At 38.5% G+C, this 23260-nt stretch overlaps 1 protein-coding gene across 7 annotated transcripts in view; it reads left to right on the plus strand.

Moving 5' to 3' along the window:
• Nucleotides 1-23260, plus strand: part of GPATCH2L (G-patch domain containing 2 like) — a 77294-nt gene that overhangs the window by 19508 nt on the left and 34526 nt on the right. For 5 of the 7 annotated variants that reach the window (XM_063698046.1, XM_055361041.2, XM_055361043.2 and 2 more), the window contains 5 exons: nt 456-632; nt 2159-2238; nt 5234-5301; nt 6603-6657; nt 9387-9472. In XM_063698046.1, coding sequence (XP_063554116.1) covers nt 456-632; nt 2159-2238; nt 5234-5301; nt 6603-6657; nt 9387-9472 — 466 coding nt within the window. Of the gene's footprint in view, nt 1-455; nt 633-2158; nt 2239-5233; nt 5302-6506; nt 6547-6602; nt 6658-9386; nt 9473-23260 lie in introns of all 7 variants that reach the window. The other 2 variants (XM_019009984.4, XR_010130798.1) reach the window with 2 other exon arrangements.

Raw genomic sequence — 23260 nt, forward strand, 5'->3', positions numbered from 1 at the left:
GGCCAACATGGCAAAACCCCATCTCTACTAAAAAAATACAAAAATTAGCCAGGCATGGTGGCGGGCGCTTGTAATGCCAGCTACTCAGGAGGCTGAGTCAGAGAGAATTGCTTGAACCCAGGAGGGGAGGCGGAGGTTACAGTGAGCTAAGATCACGCCACTGCACTCCAGCCTAGGCAACAGAACAAGAATCCATCCCCCAAAAAATTAAAAAATAGCCAGGCATAGTGGCATGAGCCTGTGGTTCCAGCCACTTGGGAGGCTGAGATGGGAGGATTGCCTGAACATGTGATTATGCCACTGCATTCCAGCCTGGGTGACAGAGCAAGACTCTGTCTCAAAAAGGAAAAAAAAAAAGATGATCAAAACTATGGCACTAAGAAATCATCCCTCCCATTTGTTTTTCTCAGACCTTATTTAAAATTCTAGCTTATGATATGATCTCTTTACTTTAGGTGATGATGAACAGAGTGATTGGTTCTATGAAGGAGAATGTGTCCCAGGATTCACTGTCCCTAATCTTCTGCCCAAGTGGGCTCCTGATCATTGTTCTGAAGTAGAAAGAATGGATTCTGGATTGGATAAATTTTCAGATTCCACATTCCTTTTACCTTCTCGGCCAGCTCAAAGAGGTGAGTTCTGAGGAGACCAAGAACTTAATGCTTTTATGGTTCTCCTTGGGCAGAGCAATCACCCCCTAGCAAGCATACTCATACCTTCAATCACACATTAACTATCTGAATTTTGGAGCTAGCTCAAGGATTTTCTAGAGGAGTCAAAGTAAGTCTCAAAGCTTAAGGTTCTCTCCATTCCTTCCTAAACTAATCCATGGAAACTCCTGGAACATATATATTAGCAGGAGATTCCTTCAGCTTGCCATTGCTGTTTGTGTCAGATTTAGTGACAGCTGCTTATCCTGATGTGAAACTGAGAGGTTATTGAGTATCGGATTTTGGAAGAGAACAGATTTCAATAAGAACATTCACATACATATTCTTATTTTCAGTAAGAGTATTCACATATAATGGTGTTTTTAAAACGGATGCTTTTAAAATAATTTAAGTAGTTTTATTTTAATGACCCTATTGGGACTTTAACACAAATATGTTTCCTTTTCCCTTTGCTTTTTCTTCAGTTATGATGTAGCAAAGTGGGTGGAAAGAACCTAGGACAGAGAGATGGAAATGTGGTGCTAATACTCTGATACTGTCTACCAAGCTCTGTGATAGTCACTTCATTTTCCTGGGATGACAGGGTCATCACTTACGATATGTGACATTGGACAAAACCATTTCTTTTAGCACTATAAATTTATGATTCTAGGGTTCCCAGTAACCCATAATCAACCAGTTAATCAGTTGCCAAGAGTTTGTTGAACATCTGTGGGTGATCAGAATCACACTACGAGATGTAAACTTGTATTATGTAGGATTTTGTCATGGTGAATTTTTGTTTGTCATGGTGAATTTTTGTCATGGCGAACCAGCAGTTGGTGCTTGGTAAAGACTGGCTGAGGCACACATTGCTTTATTGAACATTTTGATGAACATTTCTAAAAGTTTCTAATGGACCACTTAAAATATATACAAATAAGCAAGAATAGTGAGAAGAAACTTAAAATGGCCTATAATCTCATATCCAGAGACAATCTCATTAATAACATTTTGGTGTGGTTTCCTCCAGTTGTTCTTTCCTTGTGTAGAACACATGCGGCAGTGAGAAAAATTGGGTTATCCGACACGTGCTATTTTCCCCATTATGTCATGAATTAGAATGTTTTTGACGTACAAACTAACATTTAATTTTAAATTAAAAATTATTAATAGTACCTTATGTTTGTGTGGTGTTTTCAGTTTATAAAGTCCCTTCTGCTTGCTATTTCATTGGGTCTTCAAAACAGCCCACTAAGGTAGGACTGAGTGATTATCCCTCTTTTATAGATGGAGGATGCCTAGGTCAAAGGTAAATGGCATGCCTGTGATCATACTGCTAGTGACAAAGACCTGGGAATAATAAATCTTTGGCAAATAGCTCTGTGATGCTAGTTTAAAGGTCAATCTATTAAGATCCTGGGGGTAAAGCCTTCAGTGTACTAGAAACATAGGATTGCATATGGATTTTCTGCATTCGGTATCTGAGGCCTTCCTTCTTTTTTTAGGGTACCATACTCGCTTGAATCGTCTACCTGGAGCTGCAGCTCGATGCCTCAGAAAGGGGCGAAGAAGGCTGGTTGGGAAGGTGATACCTCTCACAGTTAGCTTGGCTCAGTGGGGAGATAATATTCCCTATGGGAGTTGTGTATCCTGTTAACAATCAGAGGTGCTACAGAACTCCCTGAAGTTAATGGAGCCAATTGGAATGTGTTGGGAGTTTACAAGAGTGAACATTATGTAGAATGTGAATGGATATACAAATAAAAGATGAAACGTAATTCATATAGAAGTACTGACAAAAAAAAAAAAAAAACACTGTCATTACAGTGTCTATTGCCTGTAAACCTACAAGCCTGAGCTGTGTCTTCTGTAACTTTTGATTAATGTTATGTTATTATTGTGTAAGTTAAAATACTCTTGGCTTCTTTATGACTCCTCTTGAATTCATGAATGCATCTTTGTTCTTTCCTAATTTTGGTCTTTCATCCTAGAATTCATTAAAAAAAAAAAAAAACTGTTACTGAGTTTCAAGAGCCCCTCCTTGGCCATGAGGGAGAACTATCTGCTGTTTATTCCGTTCTGCCTTTGCCAGGGATGGTACTAGGGACTCAGCTCATTTAATCCTTCCAGCAACCTACAAGGGCAAGCACCTTCAGCAGATGAGGAAAACTTAGGTTCGAAGAAGTTAAGGAATGTCTGATGTTACCCAGATAGGAATGGTGGAATAGAGATTTGAACCCAGGTCTACTTTTATCTTTTTACATTTTTATTGAATTTTATTTTTTACTCTACTTTGAGATTGAGGAATAAATTAAGACAGGGCTCATCCTCAGTCAGAGAAGATGGTGGTGGGCAAAGAATAAGGAAGGGAGAGGCATTGAGAGCATTAATTTGTTTGTTCACTTGGTAAGCATTTAGAATGCCTGCTAGGTGGCACAATATGTGCCACAGTCTGGCTTCCCTTAAGGAGATACTGTTTTATAGTCTGACCAGGGAACAGTTTTCTGAAGTTTTAAGCATGCAAAAGAAATGAGGCTGTTTATTTCCAGACGAGCCCAAGATTCTTATTTCTTTTTATCTTTAAATTCAAGTTCAAATCTTTTTTTTTTTTGAGATGGAATCTCGCTCTGTGACCTAGGCTGGAATGCAATGGTGCGATCTCGGCTCACTGTAACTTCCTGCCTTCCAGGTTCAAGCAATTCTCCTGCCTCAGCCTCCCAAGTAGCTGGGATTACAGGCGCCCCACCATGCCTGGCTAATTTTTTTGTATTTTTAGTACAGATGGGGTTTTACCATGTTGGCTAGGCTGGTCTCAAACCCCTGACCTCAGGTGATCCACCCGCCTCGGCCTCCCAAAGTTCTGGGATTACAGGCATGAGCCACCGTGCCCGGCCTCAAGTTCAAATCTTGAATTAGAAGACATTTGATTATTGGAAAACTGATACCTTTCAAATTACTCATTTTACAGACAAAACGCTGCTTTTGCTGTTTCGGGAGCTTATTGTTAACAGGGATAGCTAGCAGAATAGCAGTACATGGGGTGGAAGAAGGAGAGGTTTTACTTTTATTGTTTAGGCTTGACAGATAATGTTCCCCCTGCCACCTGTGTTACTTTCTTTCAGCTCTTATAAAATAAGAGCCATCCACTTCATGGAAACAAGTCACTTTATCTTGAAGGTTTCCCTTTAGCTTGCCTGGAAGGGAATGAGGGCCTATTGGATGTGCCTTTAATGATTTCAAATGAATAGGATAATATTTAGTTGTTTAATTCATCTTCATCACCTTAAAGGGATATTTATCATTTCTAGAAGAGGTCACCGCTCTGCCCCCTTCTTCCCCCTCCCTCATCTCTCTTCTGCTTTTCTAAATTGTAATCATAAATAATGAGTTTCATTCACAGCTCCCTGCCAGCGAGCTGCTAATTACACAAAGTACTGCTTGTAATTTACACAGTAATAAACTGTAAATTTAAACATTACGGCACTTTAAGTTAATAATTTTTCTGCTGTAACAAATAACTCATTTTTCACCCATCTTTTCCCTTGGCCCCCCTACCATGTCTGTCTGTGACCAGGAGGCATAGCTATAAGAAATGCAGAACATGAAGAATATAGTATATGAAAACTTCTCATTTAACTCCACTACCGCCCGGACTCTGACCTCAGAGTAATTTTTCTACAGCCAGTTCTGCTGAAATGTGTAGCCTGATGTTTAGCATGGTCCACACACATAGATGAATACAGACACAAATGTGTTTGAAGAACAGCCTTGATGTTCTTGGCATTCACGCCCGTGACTTGTGTTCTCTCAACACAACAGTTACTCAGATGTGTGTTGGTATGCTTTCCCAGGTGCCATGGTAGGTAAGCATTGTGAATGTACTCAAGTTAAATGAAGAGTGAATTGCCGTTTTCCAATTTTTTGGAAATGGTTCGTTTCTGAACTCTTTGTGGTGTTATGGGTAAGCTTTTACACTATAATCTTGAGAACCCTGAATTTAGGAATCAATTTTATACAAATTTCTATTTTTATTTCATGAGATGATGTTTGAGGGACAAAGTACAGAGTAACAATTTTTGCAAGTCACAAAATTCTTTTGATGTATTTATATTTAGTCAGCAGATATTTACGTTTTACCAGTGAGGATTTGGTAGTGTCCCAGGATGAAGGCTGTTGGGACTATAATCAAATCACGTAGCTCTCTAGGAAGCTTGGTGTGTTGGCCTGTTAAAAATTGGCTACTGTTGAATTTTCTAAAAAAGGATTTTTACTCCTATATACTTCAGTAGTTACAGGAGGTATAGTACTTATTAAAATACCATATATGGTGAACAGTGTCTATGATGTGTTTATAAAGACTTTTGGATCACTAGAGAATAATAAATGTAGGGTAACATGTAATACTTTTAAGATGGATTCCAATAAAAAGAAGTATAGTTGCTGTTTTATTTTAAGATTGACTTTTAACCTGTGCCTTTTGAGGTTGCCTTAGCTGGCACAGTTATGGGAAAGATTGATATTGTACTTTATATGTTTGTTTCTGTGGTTGGATGATACTCTTGTCTGCCTTTTCTTTTTAGGAGACCAGCATAAACACTTTGGGGACTGACAGGATAAGCCATATCATTAGTGACCCTCGGCAGAAAGAGTAAGTGCTTATGTATTTACTGGCTGTGCTAGTCTGCTCCTTGGAGGAGGAGGCAGAGGGGAGTTTTATGGAGCAACTTAGAAATCAGGCTTCAGAGTTCAAAGAGATCTTAAAGATTTGTACTTTGTAACAGTTAAATATGGCAACATCCTAAACCTGTGGCAGTGATTTTCTTTTCCTTTCTAGACTAGTTTCACTGTATTGTTTTTTTATACCTACAGATGCTGCAGTAGTAGCCTCCAGTAAAGATGTTTATTTTAAACTAATTTTTCTGTCTCTAAATTTTTTTTTTTTCCAAAATGGATGATTGCCTCTATCCTCCTATATTCTCTTCCCATTTTTAGACCTTTTCATAGGGAAATATCTGTTTTTTTGAGACAGGGTCTGGCTCTGATGCCCAGGCTGGAGTGCAGTGGCAGAGTCATGGCTCACTGCAACCTCTGCCTCCTAGGCTCAAGCAATCCTCCCACTTTGGCCTCTTGAGTAGTTGGGACTACAGGTGCACGCTGCTGCGCCTGTCTAATTTTTGTATTTTTTGTAGAGACAGAGTTTAGCCATGTTGTTCAGGCTGGTCTTGAACTCCTGGGCTCAAGCGATTTGCACACCTTGGCCTCCTAAAGTGTTGGGATTACAGGTGTGAGCCACTGCACCCAACCTGTGAAATATCTTTTTGTTCTAATTACTGTGGTGAGTGCTGTAGGAAGCCTGTATGTAGCTACAGGAAAATAATTCTGCCAATTCTTGTGACAGCCTTGTCCCCTAAAATGGTTGGTTCTTTCATATATCTTGTATGCATCATGGTCAGTACCCAGTTATGATCCTATACACATCCAACTCAGGCTAATTTTAACATAGAAAATAAAGATGTGGGTGTGGTTTATGCCCTTCATGAGTTGAGACTCTTGTCACTGCACAGCTGAGAGAGTATTGGTGTCACAGTGTAATCTTGGGTTTATTTCTGTTGTTCAGTCTTTTACATTCCATTACAAGCCTTTTTCCTTTGAAGAGGGTTTTTTTTTTTTTTTTTTTTTTGCAAAACATTCACATACATTTAATCTCTTTCTCCTCCTCTGATTACATCTTTTCTCTATTCCCTTCTTTGTCTTTACTTCATTATTCCAACATCTTATCTTCTTCTCCCTTCTGTAATTTTCCTATCACTTCTTTTATTGTTTTCTTTCCTGTTATTCTCTCCCTCTCTTTAGTTTCTGGTTACCATCAGCTGGGAAAAGAGAACGAAATCAGGTAAGATCATTTTTCTTTGTCATCTTTATTTTATCATTTGGTTTCCTTTTCTTTAGAAAGAATAAAGCGTTGGCTTCTGATTTTCCTCACATTTCTGCTTGTGCACATGAGGTAAGGTTTCCTCTTTCTTGTTATTTTGATTTTCTTCGAGAACCGTTTTCTAAGAGTATCCAATACTTACTGGTAAAAACTGCAGCTAATTCCTCTTTGTAGGTTCAACTGTGATCATTAGTTTCTTGTAGCATATATTTCATAGGAATCCTGTTTTTATTTTAGTTTTGAACTTTGCAGTAAGAAAGCGGAATGAATCTGATTTGCATATGGTTTAGTTCAACATCAGAATCCTGCGTTGAGAAGTACTATGTTGAAGCCTAAACGTATGAAGCAGAAGGTAGAGCTGCTTTGGGTGAAGTGGGGTCAAAGCCTTAGAGCAGTGGTCCCCAACCTTATGTCACCAGGAACCATTTTTGTAGAAGACAGTTTTTCCATGGACCCGGGTTGGGGGCGTGGTGAGGGGGGTGGTTTTGGGATGATTCAAATGCATTACATTTATTGTGTACTTTATTTCTGTTATTATTACGTTGTAATATATAATGAAATAATTATACAACTGGTCATAATGTAGCTTGTGCTCCTGCAACTAGACAGTCTCATCTGGGGGTGATGGGAAACAATGACAGATCATCAGGCATTAGGCTTTCATAAGGTGTGCACAACCTAGGTCCCTCTCATGCTCGGTTCACAGTAGGGTTTGCACTCCTATAAGAATCTAATGTGGCTGTTGATCTGACAGGAGGTAGAGCTCAGGCGGTAATGCCTACGATGGGGAGCAGCTGCTTGCTGACAGCTCACCTCCTGCTGTGCAGCCCCGGGGTTGGGGACCCCTGCCTTAGAGCCTCTCCTTCTTAGTCTTTTCCCTGGCTACCCCCTGAGGGGACCCTTGGCATATTTAGGCCCATGTGGAGGGCTCACAATTTAAAAATTAACTCACAGTGGTTATCGATATGTTTCTTTATGTGTGAAGCTTTGTGATTTTTTTGGAGGATTGCATTATCTTGGTGATTAGTTGTAAAATAGATGAACAATGACAGGTGAAAAGTTGTAGGCTTCCTGTTTGTTGTGTTTTTTTTTTGTTTTTGTTTTTTTTTAACAACTTAGTAGCTTATTGAGTTGATACACATGATCCACATTTTAGACTTGGAATCTTCATTATGAATTCGCTGTTTCAAAATGAACTAGAGTGGTAGAAGACATAACTGGTATATATGTATGAGATGATTTTAGATGGCATATAGATGCCCAATTTTTAAGTTATGTATTATAGTGTACATTGGAAAAGATGTAATTATGGTATCAAGCCTGTTATTTCACGGAAATATAGTAAGGACAAAGCTGAGCAAAAATAATTGATATGAGGAAAAATAATAAGTAAACAGTAATACAGGTTTTAGGCAGATGAGGAAAGTCATGAAGGTGGTATGTGAGAGACTGCAGTTTGCGGAACACTAAGCTAGAGCACTCATCATGTTTGCATCAGAGGATCTAAAGGCAGAAGGGGACCTATGGCAGTCACCTGGTCCAGATCCGTTATTTGCAAATGATGAACTGGAGATCTATAAGATTCAAACTATTTGCCCAAAGTGATACAGCTAATAGAACCAAGATTGGAACCTCTGTGGCAGATAGAACAGTTGCTTAGTTTGTATTCTCATAAAACATGTTTGAAGTTATCATTCCGGGTTCTTCCAGTCTTTGTATGTCAGAGGGTATTAAGTTCTAAACTTTTTGGAGAGGACTGTTATGTTGTGGGAAAAGTCCAAAGAAAGCTAGCAAACATAAAGTGAGGGATCTCATTTGATCCTCACAGCCACCTTTTGAAGTCAAATAGATGTTTTGCAGATGAGAAACTGAAATTATACTCTGAAAGCAATATTTCATTTAGCCCTGATAATAACCCTGTAAAATAGGTAGGGCAGGCCTGGCACAGTGGCTCATGCTTGTAATCCCAGCACTTTGGGAGGCTGAGGCAGGTGGATCACCTGAGGTCAGGGGTTCGAGACTAGCCTGGCCAACATGGCGAAACCCTGTCTGTACTAAAAATACAAAAAAAAAAAAAAAATTAGCTGGGTGTGGTGGTAGGCGCCTGTAATCCCAGCTACTTGGGAGGCTGAGGCAGGAGAATTTTTTGAACTCGGGAGGTGGAGGTTGCAGTGAGCTGAGATCACGCCACTGCACTCCAGCCTAGGTGATGGAGTGAATAGGTAAGACAGATAGTGATATATTCATTTAACAGATAAGGATAGTAAAGCTCAGAGGTTATGTGATTTTTAACACCGAGTATCTCAGTGGTAGATTGCAACTAAAAGGTGTTCTGATTCTTAGTCTAGTTCTCTTTCCACAATACTATGCTGCGGTTATGTGTCAACCGGTTATTCTTGGAAACATTTGCCAGGATAAGGAAATGAAAAGGTAATTTCATGCTAATCTTCTTGGGAACAAGGGCTGATACATAGTTGATAATCAGCAGGCACAAGTTCCTGTTATATCATGTGGAAAAAACTGTCTTCTGCCATTTAAGTGACTATTGTATGTCAGAAGTTTTTGAAAAATTGTTGTTTAATAAGGAATAGCTTTTTTTTTTTTCGAGGTGTGCTAGATCAGGTTTGGTACATTCATAGGCACACTATTAAATATGTGTGACTTTACTGAACAGTGCCTGTGTTTGGTATAACAAAAGAGTTGGATAGTCAAAGGGGAAAAGTAATCAAATGTAGGTTACCCTTTAGGATCAGGTCCGTTTCATGTAAGCCTTACTAAAATAGTCTTATTCATTCCTGCAGTTCAATCCCCTGTCTCCCCTTTACTCCCTGGATGTTCTTGCCGATGCTTCTCACCGAAGGTGTTCACCAGCACACTGCTCTGCCAGGTAATTGTCTTTTAGTAGCGGTTATTTGCTTCTGGACAATACTATATTCCTTTCTATTACCCCTCAAATTATAGAGTATGCTTGTGTACAGTATCCAATTTGATCCTGACAATCTTTTGTGGTGAATAGATGTTTTACAGATGTAGAAACTGAGGCAGAGCAGTGAAGTATCTTTCCTGTGGTCCAAGGCTAGTATGTGATTAAGTCTCAACTTTGACCTAAGTCTTCTGGCTCATATTTCATTTTATTTCTGCTGCTAAAAGCCCCATCTTCAAACAACATTATTAATGTTCCTTGCCATGAGCCTGCAATACCCTGCATAATCTGACTTCTCCCTACATGTACAGCCTCCTTTCGTATAATTTTCTCCCCCTGTGGGGGAGAGGTCCAGCAGTACTAGGGAGCTCTGTTTTGTTCTTCAAAAATTGCAGCAGTCCTTTCCTGCCGCTGAACCTTTGCACTTCTTCCCTTTGACTGGAAAACTGTCTTTGAGTTGCTGCTTGTCTCAGCTCAGGTGCCACCTCGTCAAGGAGGACCACTCAGACCATCCCGTCTAAGGGGCCACCTCCAGCACTTCCTGCTCATTATCTGTTTGTTTCCTTTATGGCTCTATCACAGTCTGAATTGGATTTGCTTATTAGTTTATTTTAGTTGGTTTGGTTTTTCTTTTTTAATTTTTTTCTTTTTCACTTTATCCCTCAGTCTCTCCCACTAGAATACAAGCTTCAAAGTACTGGGATGTTGTCTTGTTCCCTGATAACTTCATAACACCTAACACAGTTTCTGGGACTTGTTAGGCATTAATATATATTAGTCAAACGAATGACTCCTTACAAATATAAATTCTTTTAGGTGACATGGGAAGTAAATATGGTTTTAATTGTAGCACCCCCTACAGGGCTGTTATGCAGAAAAGACTAGCTAATAGGCTGGACCCTAGAAGTTGTACTGTTTCTGGTGGCACAAAGAATTTCTTTCCAAGGTTCTGATGACTCTTTTTTATTCGTAATAAGTTCTTAAATGGTTATGTTCATAGCTTTTGAGGTTCAGGCTGCACAAAGAAGTTACTTTCATGGATACAGTTAGAACTTCTACTATGGGCTATAATAATAAATTTTGCACCATAACCTACTGCCAGGTCTTTCTACTGAAGAAGTGGTATTTCTGTATGGAATGTCTTTTGAAAAGAGAGACCATCACAAATGGTGTTATTAAGAATGTTGAACTGCCGGGCGCGGTGGCTCAAGCCTGTAATCCCAGCACTTTGGGAGGCCGAGGTGGGCGGATCATGAGGTCAGGAGATCGAGACCATCCTGGCTAACATGGTGAAAACCCGTCTCTACTAAAAATACAAAAAATTAGCCAGGTGTGCTGGCGGGCGCCTGTAGTCCCAGCTGCTCAGAGGCCTGAGGCAGGAGAATGGCGTGAACCCGGGAGGCGGAGCTTGCAGTGAGCTGAGATCGCGCCACTGCACTCCAGCCTGGGGGACAGAGCGAGACGCCGTCTCAGAAAAGACAAAAAAAAAAGAAAAAAAAAAAAGAATGTTGAACCAGAGTGAGACCTTGTTTCTACAAAATTTTTTTTTAAAAATCATTTGTGTCTGGTGATGTACACCTGTAGTCTCAGCTACTTGGGAGGCTGAGGTGGGAGGATCGCTTGAGCTCAGGAGGTCAAGGTTGTAGTGAGCTGTGATGATGCAACTGCACTCTAGCCTGGATGACAGAGTGAGACCTTGTCTCAAAAAAAAAAAAAAAAAAGAAAAGAATGTGGAAAATTGTGGAATGATATAAACTATTAGTAGTAAGGCCTTTCGTTCAGTAGCATGATGTTTATTCATCATTAATTCATTCAGCGTTTGCTGGAACCCTACTATGAGCCAGCTGTTTGTTTAGATACTGCCCTCAAGGAGCTTACATTCTCATGGGAAAGTCAGGTATGGAAGTTGACAACTACAATAAAGGTTTGAAAAAGCACAGAGGAGGGGCCTCTAATGTCAAGGCTCAGGGAGATCTTTTTAGAGGTGGTTGTGCTCAAGCTGTCATAGAAGACAACAGGATTTTAATCCATAGGAAAATAGTCCTTTAGCTTTTTGTCTTAATACCAAATAAAATAATGTCTGTGTATACTGTTTGGGAAAATGATTTGAGTAGCATGATATCATGTCAGAATGCTGAAAGTGGATTGCTTTCCCTCCTCTCTTTACCTCTGCTACCTAGAGCTGTGCTGTGCTGAGATCAGTATTCGTACTTTTGTCAGGTTTCCTGTTTCCTTTAAAAGCCTTATCCTGTGGCTGAACTAGGCATCAGCTTCTTGTTTCTTTGTGTATCTCATTATCCATACCACTGTCTTCACTCTTTTGCCTGGCAGTGTTTGTGGCTGAACTTGGAAACCTGAGGAAGTCTCTACTATGCTTCTGGTGTGCTCAGCTCTAGGGTAATATTGCTTATTGTTTTAGACCATTGCTGAAAGCAAAGGAAAGAGAATGTGGACAATCATGCATCGTCTTTGTCCTTACTTCTAGACGTCATACCCAGGGCAGTAGATACCAAGTGGGTTGCATACATGAAGGTTCTTTGGGAAAGGGGAAGAAAATTTTTAAACTTACATTTATTTATAGCTGATGCTGCAAAATTTTTTTTGTTTTAAATTATACATATGTGTCTAGTAGCACGTATTTATATTTTATGTATATGTACTACATACATAATTTTTTTTCAGATTTTTTACTCATGAGGGTGCACGTCAATAAAGCTTGGCAACCACTGCTCCATGGGAAATGATCAGCGCAAGTGACTTCTATGCAATTTTTAGAAAATGTGAATGATGACATACTGAGCTCTCAGGGCAACTGGTCACTCCTTTGTCATCGTTCCTCCCCAGCAAGGGGTTAGTGAAGATGGAACCGTTTAGCTCCAGTGTGGCAGACTGAAGAGATTGGATTCGGAACTGGGCAGTAGGCTTTGCAAAGAGTGGATCATTTAGCAAAAGCCTGGCACCAAGGAGGAGTGTGAAGGAGTAGTGGCAGGGAAGAGGCAGGTGAATGACTATACTAAAAACTGTTTGCAGTGGAAATTGTGTCTTTTTCTTGTCCCATTTTATTTGTAGTAGGGAAACATTTCTTTCAAAGCACCTGGGCAGCATTGGAAATTTCACATGCATCATTAGCATGGTTTGTGTGTGTGTGTGTGTGTGTGTGTGTGTGTGTGTGTGTGGCGACTATGTTATCATTAGTGGTATAATTTTATTTTGCAAAGAGAGAAGTGTTTCCTGTTTTATCACAGCTTTCCCCGAGGAGGGCTGGTGTATTAATTTGCTGTATTGCCTCCTGGCTGTTCCCAGGCTGTTTTTCCTCTTCATCATGGAATTTTTAATGGCCCTACTGCCTCTTGGGAAGCATGTGAGGAAGAGTTCCTCAGGGAGTGCTTCCCTTTTTTCACATGCCTATAATTACTCTCCTTTAAGAGCACAAAGAGTTTGATAATCATGCCTGAACTATGAAGGTTCCCTCCTGTCAGATTACTGAGCTGAGGCTGCTTCTTGCCTGGACACTGCCAATTCCATTCTCCCAAGCAAGAGCAAGGGCTTTTCAACAGTTTCCTCCCTGCTAGAACCATATGCCCTTCTGGTTCTCAGAATAGGTGGGGGCGGGGGGCATTGGGAGGATGGTGCATGACCTAAAATACTCTCTTGTTTAATATTTCATTGCTATAAACAAATAAATAATTGGACCATAATATTAAAATAACATTTTATTGATGTATCGTTATAATACAGCCCAGATGACAGGTGCAGTGGATGGGAGGAAGAGTTTTGTGGTCTTTGTACCATCTAATAGATTTGTGGATTTCAGAAATAGCACTCTGGAAATAGTTAACTTGGTGGTTTTCAACCCTGGCTGCAAGTTGGAATCACCTAAGAAGCTTTAAGAAAATATATCCGTGCTGGGCCCCACTTCCAGAGATTCTGATTTAATTGGTCTGGGATAAGGCCTAGACATTGGCATTATTTTAAAGCTCCATAGGTGATTAATATGCCAGCCAGGGTTAAGAACTGTTGTCCTAAATGCATATGGTTTTGTGACTGGTGCTTTGTAATTTGCTTAATAGGGTCTCCCCTTTCATAATTGGTGCGAACTCTGTACTTTGGTATGGTATGCACCATTCCTTACGGGAGGTAGACCTCTGGACTTCTCTTAGCTTTGGAGAACCTACTGCAGGTAGAGAAGAGTGTTAGTATCTGCACGGTGCCCAGCACATAGTTCTTAATAAATGGATCAGGGGCGGAGTTTTGTCAGGTGGATATATGGATAGTTGGATTGTTGGCTGGGTGTGTAGATGAAATCCATAAACCAAGTGTTTTGGTTTGGTTGTTTTGGTTGCTAGTATTGGGATTTGCTGTTAAAGGTGTGATACCTGGTATTGGTGTTAAGAATTGCTGCTGCTCAAACAGCAGATGGTGTGATTGGCGTTCTGGTAGAGGCAGTGGTATTGTTAAGGGCACAGTCACAAACTTGTAATAAGGAGACTAGTGCTGCAAGCAGTTTTTCCCAAAATGAGAGATTTGTTGATTGTGAAGGATAGTTTTTCTTACTATTATTACCAAAGAAAATGATAGCTAGGATTTATCAATTGCTACATACAGGTCAGTTGCATCTATGTGATTCATCAATCACCAGTTGCAGTTTTTGAGTGCAAAAACTTTTCATGGCAGTGTTTTAGTTTTCTCCAACTCAAAGGAAAGGTCAACTTTTAGTGACCTTTCCTTTATTTTGGAAGATAATTTGGTCAAGCATTACCATTTTAATTTATTCTTTCTTTAAGCTCTGAAATAGCAAAGCACTGATATCTTCTTTTCATATAGGTCAGCTTCCTTTGTAAATAAACTATTTTTTCTTTGAGAAATCTTATTTTTAGTTGTGGTAAGGATGGCAGATATCAGCCTGGTATGCAAATGTTATACGTGTTTCTTAATGAATGGATGAAAAGTTTCATAGCTTCTACTTTCTTCATAGTCCATTGGCATAGGTGGTAGGAGATTAAGAGTGTAGATATTAGTGTCAGGCAGACCTGGGCGAGAATCTGGGCTTTACCCAGGCAAATGACTTAATCTTCCCATACCTCAGTTTCTACATCTTTAAAATGGAAATATCAATACTTTTTAAATTGGTTGAATGGGGACCAAAATGAAATAATATATGTAAATATTGAGCATCCTGGTAACCAATATTATTTTTGTTATGTAGTTACTGCCCTACCCCATCCTTAGGATAATTGCAATTTTAAAAACTTTGAGTTGGCTTCCAGAGTCATTTGCTAATTAGATGTAATACAGATTCTTGAGGTGCTTAAATGACCTCAAATGGTCTATAAGAGGAGGCATTTGGACAGAGTTGGGGTTAAAAAAAAAAAAGAGAGAGACCTTCCTGCCCATTAGAGAGTTGAAATAGGATAGGCTGAGCTCATTTGTAATTCATTTTATCTGTTCACAAACGTTATGATCTGCATATCAGAGTTGTGTGCCCAGCTGGCTGTGCCACTTGACAAGGAGTTTCAAAGAGTAAGAAGAAGACTCACTTCATGCTATTAATTTTGACCTTTGGAGCCATAATAAACAGCCTGAGGTTTTACCTCAGGGCTTGGGGGAAGGAACCTTTTATTAGTCCTGTATCTGTTGATGCTGTGAAGTACAGTGTTGCTTTCTCACCTCTTTAAGTGCCTCAGTTTCAGCCACGTGTGTGAAGCAATGTTTCTGCTGTAGTATTGTCTATAAGGCTGCCCAAGCCTATTGGAATTGCCCATTGTATAGTACACAGTTCTTGAATCTTTTGTCCTCTATTGGAGGGTCTCGTTGACAGTGGCTCTCAGCTGGCTGGCATCTTACTGCCTAAGTGGAATGATGAAAGCATTTTCTCTCTCTCTGTTTTTCCATTGTAACATACCCATCTTTCCAACTGATGTGAAATGATTTGGCTCTTATGGGTGGCATGAAACAGCTTCATAGATATGCCTGCTTTAGCCCAGCTAAGGGAATTAGATTAGGGAGAGTTTTCAGGTGCCAGTGAGCAGTTTGTCACAGACTACTGAGGGTTAGATTTAAGTGAAAATGATTAGTGGAGTTGCTAGGATCGCTTCCTGTTAGATAAGCCTCCTGTGTTTCCTATGATAATTGTGAAGTGTTTTTTTTTTCTTTTCTTCCTGTCTGCTCCTAGTGCCATAGGCCTAGATCTTTTCCCAGGTGCAAGTCTATGAAAATATTTCCCCTCCTGACTGCTTAATAAATGCCAGTAAACCCTAAAGGTAAAATCACATGTGAGAAAGGAGTCTCACATTTAATCTAGGGATTAAATCTCTAGATTTAATCCTCCTTTTTCTCCTTTTACCCTAGCACTTACTGGTTCTCTGATTACAACTCAGTGTCTCGGAGTATTAATTCTTTCTTTAGGAATTGGCCTTCCTACTGTGTCGTGAGCTCCTGGGGACAGGACCTCAGCTCAGTCATCTTTTATCTCCCTCTGCACATCCAGCATAGTATGTTACATTGGGTAGGCCTCCATACATTTTTGTTAAAAATAATTGAGGTGAATAGATTAGTAATTAAGCAGAATAATTGGAATATATATATGACCTTTGGTCCCTAGAAATATCAAATTTTTTCCTGGTGTTACTTGTTTGTGTTAAAGAAAAAGTATAGAAAACAAATACCATTTTTACATTGAATTTTATTAACTTTCTAATTTTTAATTTTTGTGGGTTTGTAGTAGGTGTATATACTTATGGGGTACATGAGATGGTTTGATATAGGCATGTAATGCGTAATAATCACATCATGGAGAATGGGGTATCCATCCCCTCAAGCATTTATCCTTTGTGTTACAAACAAACCAATTTTACTCTTTTATTTTAAAATGTACAGTTAGATTATTATTGACTGTAGCCACCCTGTTGTGCTATCAAATAGTAGATCTTATTCATTCTTTCAATTTTTTTATACATATTAACCATCCACATTCCCCACCACCCTCATTACCCTTCCCAGCCTCTGGTAACCCTCCTTCTACTCTTTATCTCCATTAGTTCAATTGTTTTGATTTTTAGATCCCACAAATAAGTGAGAACATGTGATTTTTGTCTTTCTGTGCCTGGTCTATCTTACTTAATATAATTATCTCCATTTCCATCCATGTTGTTGCAAATAACAGGATCTCATTCTTTTTTGTGGCGGAATAGTACTGCATTGTGTATATGCACCACATTTTCTTTATCCATCATCAGTTGACGAACACTTAGGTTGCTTCCGAATTTTGGCTATTGTGAACAGGGCTGCAGCAAACCTGGGGGTGCAGATATCTCTTTGATATACTGATTTCCTTTCTTTTGGGTATTTACCCAATAGTGAGATTGCTGGATCATATGGTAGCTCTATTTTTAGTTTTTTTGAGGAACCTCCAAACTATTCTGCATAGTGGTTGTACTAATTTACATTCCCACCAACAGTGTATGAAGATTACCTTTTCACCACATCCTCACCAGCATTATTAGTTGTATTTTGGATGTAAGCCATTTTAACTGGGGTCAGATGATGTCTCATTGTAGTTTTGATTTGCAGTTTTCTGATGATCAGTGATATTGAGCACCTTTTCATATGCCTGTTTGCCACTTGCATGTCTTTTGAGAAATATCTGTTCAAATCTTTTGCCCATTTTTTGATTGGATTATTAGATTTTTTTTCTACAGGGTTGTTTGAGCTCCTTATATATTCTAATTATTAACCCTTTGTCAAATGGGTAGTTTGCAGATATTTTCTCCCATTCTGCGGGTTGTTTATTCACTTTGTTGATTGTTTCCTTTGCTGTGCAGAAGGTTTTTAACTCAATGTGATCCCATTTGTCCATTTTTGCCTTGGTTGCTGTGATTGTGGGGTATTACTCAAAAAATTTTTGCCGAGACAAATGTCCTGGAGATTTTTCCCAATGTTTTCTTATAGTAGTTTCATAGTTTGAGATTTCAGATTTAAGTCTTTAATCTACTTGATTTGACTTTTGTATATGGTGAGAGATAGGGGTCTAGTTTCATTCTTCTGCATATGGATATCCAGTTTTCCTTGCACCATTTATTGTAGAGACTGTCTTTTCCCCAGTATATGTTCTTGGCACCTTTGCTGAAAATGAGTTCACTCTGCATGTGTGGATTTGTTTCTGGGTTCTCTATTCTGTTCCATTGGTCTATGTGTCTGTTTTTATGCCAGTACAATGCTATTTCAGTTACTATAGCTCTGTAGTATAATTTGAAGCCAGGTAATGTGGTTCCTTCAGTTTTGTTCTTTTTGTTTAGGATAGCTTTGGCTGTTCTGGGTCTCTTGTGGCTGCATATAAATTTTTGGATTCTTTTTCCTATTTCTGTGAAGAATGTCATTGGTATTTTGATAGGGATTGCATTGAATCTGTAGATTGGTTTGGCTAGTATGGACATTTTAACAATATTGATTCTTTCAATCCATGAACATGGAATATCTCTCAATTTTTTGGTGTCTTCTTCAATTTCTTTCATCCATGTTTTATATTTTTCATTATAGAGATCTTTTATTTCTGTAAGTTAATTCCTAGGTATTTAACTTTATTTGTGGCCACTATAAATGGGGTTAATTTTTAAATTTGTTTTTCAGATTGTTCACTCTTGGCATATAGAAATGCTACTGATTTTTTTGTGTTGATTTTTTATCTTGCAACTTTGCTGAACTTGTTTATCACTACTGACAGTTTTGTGGTAGAGTCTTTAGGTTTTTCCAAATATAAGTTCATATCATCTACAAACAAGGATACTTTGACGTCTTCCTTTTCGGTTTGGATGCCCTTTATTTCTTTCTCGTCTGATTACTCTAGCTAGGACTTCCAGTCCTAAATTGAGTAACAGTGGTGAAGGTGGGCATCCTTATCATGTTCCATATCTTAGAAGAGAGGCCTTTCAGTTTTTCCCCATTCAGTATGATACTAGCTGTGGGCCTGTCATATATGGCTTTTATTGTGTTGAGGTATGTTCCTTCTATACCCAGTTTTTTGAGGATTTTTATTCTATATAAAAAGATGAACTTTTCATTAACTTTAAAAATGAGTGATTTTTGAAGGTGAACTATTCCTTAAACTAGCTTGCCATTCGCAGACAGACTGTTTTCTCTCCTTGGGAGTGACTCTAAAGATCTTTGTTCCAAATCTAACGCAGTCACTTCAGTTATTTTTTGCCAACATTGGTTCTATTAAACATGCATGTATTTCTCAAAGTATTTTTTTTTTTTTCCCCTAAAAGTACATTCCTGCCCCAAGGACATAGTGATCTGCCCAGTTTCCTAAGTAACACTGCAGTTTTAACAACTCACCTGATCTTTCAGTTACCTGCAGTAAAAAAGAAAATAGAAATGTTGTGTTTATGCTTGGATAGAAAGAATCCTCTTTCCATTAATTGTTAATTTCAGCATTCACCTTCACACTTGTAATAAGAATTTAGTGACTTTTTCTGAGATAAGAATTTTTTTTAAATTCTTATTTAAAAATAAAAATTTTTTGCTTTTATTGCTCATTCTTCCAACTCTGCCCTGGCAAATACCACCACAGTGGGGGAAACTATGACACTCTTAGGGGAAGTACTGATCCCACACTTACACTATGGAAGAAGCGTATACCCCAGGTTTCGCTGGCCTGAGTGAAGATTGTCCCTGAGGCCCTGATCAGATGAAACAGAACAGGCATAGCCTGTCTTTTCTCTAATTGCATATATACTGGGGAACAGTATTTTTATCTAAATTTATATTCATTTAATCATTCTATTATTCTTTAGGTTGAATACTTAGATCTCTATTATTGACTAGGTTGGCTCTGGGAATTTGGTAGATTTTTCAACTCAGTAATTTTCGTAGTAGGTAGGTGCTTATCAGAATTACCCAGGGAAAAATTTCAAAATAAATATGTTACTGATTCTGCTCCCACTCCTGCCCAGCCTACTAAATTAGGATCTTGATAGGGACATGTGTATTTAGTAAAAGCTCCTTATATAATTCGGAAAACCATTTGCCACTCCAGTTGAGAATGAAGTTTTAACTTGGTGGAGACTTTAACTTATACTTAGCCTTTTATACAATGTGCCTAATTGAAAGATCACTTCCCTTAACGTATTACATGGTTTGCAACCCAAGAACAACCATATACTACTCTTGAAAAAGAGTTCTGAAATATCTTGTTACTCTTTCACCCTTTCTACTTGTAGGGAGGGTCTCTGTGTTGGTGAGAAAGGGAAGTTCAGACTCTTTATCCTTGTTGTTACTGCATTTGTGCTTTTGTCCCTCTTTTAGTTTCCATTTTGAGAGTAAACAGTGATGCTTTCAAAGTAAAATAACACACATTAAATAAATAACACATTAAAAAGAAAAGGAGTCAAGTGGTTGTTAAGTACCCCTAAATGAAAATGGGGTTGGGGAAGTGGTCAACCTCCTTATTTTTCCTTCCCTTCTTTAATTTTTTATGTCTATAATTGATGATCTGGAATTTGGGGATGAACAAAAAGCTGGAACTGTCTTGTCAATAGGAAGCCGAAGCTGTAGCAGTTGCCTTATCCACGTGGTAAGGTTCCCCAAAATAATACAGGCAGCCCTGCCAACCCCACACGTAATATTCTTTACTTCTGAGCAGGGCTGTGCTAATATTTTGAATGTGCCGTGCCACGTGACAGCTTCCATTTCCTGCCTCTAAATCCTCTTGCTCTAAGCACCCAACTTCCTTCTTCTTTTCCCCAGGCTTGTTCTCTTTTTCTTCCTCATCTTTTTAAAATTTTATTTTATTTTAAAAAACTGACACATAATGACTATACATATTTATGGGGTACACAGTGGCATTTCAATACATACAATAGTGATCAAATCAGGGTCATTAGCATATCCGTCTGCTCAAACATTTATCATTTCTTTTTGTTAGAAGCATTCAATATCTTCCTTCTAGCTATTTGAAACTGTGTAATATACAATTGTTAACTATAGTCACCTTACAGTACTATAGAATGCTAGAATTTATTCCTCCTATCTAGCTATAAGTTTATATCTTTTAACAAATCCTTCTCTATCCCTTCCTTCCCCTACCCCAGCCTGAAGTATCCTCTGTTCTACTTTTTACTTCTATGAGATCAACTTTTTTAAGCTTCCACTTATGAGTGAGAACTCAATGTGTTTAACTTTCTGTTCCTGGCTTGTTTTCACTTAACCTAATATCCTCTAGTTCCATCCATGTTGCCGTGAATGACAGGACTTACTCTTTTTTTTTTTTTTTTTAAATGCCTGAATAGTATTCCATTGTGTAGCAGGCTTGTTCTGGGTCCTCTTCCTTCTTTGTCCTCTAAGATTCTTTCCAAGCAGATGGGGACTTCACATAGAAAAACAGATTTTCCCAAGCTGTAAACTCTAGAAGTACTAATGTTCACTTAAAACCAAGGAAGAAGCAAAATGTCTTACTGTCCTGTTATAACAGTTTGATCATTTCTCTTCTTCCCTCCCCAAATCTTGTCTAGGAAGGGACATAGAGAAAAATGTCCTCATATACTGACAGCGAAGATACGATGTTATTCTACCTCCTATGAAATAGCTCTCCAACCTTGAAACGGGTCTTAAGAGAAATGTTTTAAGAGGGAAGGATCATTTAAACTGAGTTTTAAAAACGAACATACCTTCTCTTCATTGATACCCTAGTTTCTTTGTTATTCATATTCTGTAACCTGAAAAGCTGTGCAGCTGCAGATAGGACTTGGCTATAAGATCCATCAAGGCAGGGGTTGTCTCTTGTTTATCACTATATCCCTAGTGTTTAGTACAGTGCTTGGCAAGAGTAGATGCTCAGTAAAAATTTAGTGAACAATGAAAGAAGCAACAAAACTGCTTAGTAGAAAGGAAATAGTCCACAAAAGTACATACTTTTACAATAAAATAATTCACTTAACAAGTTTCATTACTTGATTTCCTTAGAAAGTCTTCAGTTCTTTCCTGTTATAACCAGAGGAATTTACAAAATCTGAAGGATTTAGGATATTCAAGGCAACAGTTAGAGATAGGAATGGGGTGGTAGAAGTAGACCATTTACCACAGAGAGAAGTAATATGCTGGAGGCATAGCAGTCAAGGGTCACTGAATGTAGAGACAATTGACCTGAAGGCTTAACAATATCGCCTAGAGGAGCAGGGTGGTGGAAGGACCACCTGAGCCATTGAACCCACAATAGCACCCTAAGATGTTGTGGTATAATAACCTGTGTGCATAATAATAGGTAAGTAATACTTATTCTCAGTTTGCTAAAGTAAATAAGCATTTCCATTAAAAGTTGTTAAAAACTTTAACATTTTAGTGTATAAATGCTTTTTTTTTTTAAATTCCAAAATGACACTGTCATTCCTTGAAAGTGTGAGATAAGTAGTACTGACTAGATCCATAAAAAAGTTGATAATATGGGCCTTTTCCCATGTTACTGACATATATCAAACACGCAAAATGGTGAAAATGATGGATGGGGGCAAATAAAAGGCAGTATTTGTGTAGTTCAGCTCAAGTTGATACTCCAAGAATTAGTATCTTAATATACTTCTTGAGTACTTATGCTTCTCATTTTGCATCTGTCTCATGAAACTCAGCATATTGTAAACTGTGATCTTGAAGAAGCAATGTTTTAAATTAACTTTTTATTGAAGGATAAACATACAGGGAAGAGTACAAAGAAATATACACTTGATAAACAGTCACAAAGTTACAGTCAAGTAACAAGCATCCAGATGAAGAAAAAGAGCGTTATCAGAAAGAACCCCAGAAGCTCCCTGTGCCTCTTTCTCTGCCTGTCTTCCCCCTCACCACTGCTGTAGAGCGCCACCATCCTGATGTCTAACAGTAACATGGTTTAGCTTGAATCAGTGGTGTTAACATTTTTTCTGAAAAGCTTTGGAGGTTCCTTTAATGAGCTTCAGATAAAGAGGAAAGAAGCATGACTATACACTGTTAGCCTTTGTTTGACTTTGTTTCTCCTTCTGAATCATGCCTGAGGATAAGGATGATTGAATAAGATCAGAGTGCTTGGATAGTCTCAGTTTGGGTATGTACTCAAGTCCCATGTTTGTGGAAAAGATGGATGCTCTATGTGTTCTACATTTCTCTGTTGTGAGGAGAAACACATTTTGTAGTGTCACTTTATTTTCTGCTTGTGTCTGGACTTCAAAGGGAATGACCACCACTCTGTTCAGACTGAAGTCCTGTCTACCTTTGATGTTGTCATCTGTGTTAATTTATTATTAAATCAGCATGCTGCTTAGACTTGTTCCCAGGATTTATGCAAGGTATGAAAAAGGAAGCGTTTTCCCTACTTTACACATTGATAATTAGCTATTTAGAATTAACTATTTGGGCTTTCAGAATTAATTATTCATGAGGTATTTGACTTAACTTTCTGTACAGGACAGAGTGATCAATAAAAGGTGCTTTGGATGGAATTTTCCAAACCACTTGCTTGTATTATAAATCTCAGCCTGTAACATTCTTTGCATTCCTAAAGAATTTCTTAGGATTTTAGTCAAATTCTTATATTTTCCTATTTATAAATTGAATTGACTCTTAAGCTTTTGCTATTTAGAGACATGAAAGTGTGTGTGTGTGTGCGTTTGTGCTTGCGTGCACGCATGCATGCACCCTTTTCAACTGTGCAAGTTATTTTGGGGGCTTTCTGAGTCAAAAAATTTGTCCATTCAACAGCTGCCTTGTTGCCTTGCTAACCAGGTTTTC

The sequence above is a fragment of the Gorilla gorilla genome, chromosome 15, assembly GCF_029281585.2.
Source record: "Gorilla gorilla gorilla isolate KB3781 chromosome 15, NHGRI_mGorGor1-v2.1_pri, whole genome shotgun sequence".
NCBI classification, from domain to species: Eukaryota; Metazoa; Chordata; class Mammalia; order Primates; family Hominidae; genus Gorilla; species Gorilla gorilla.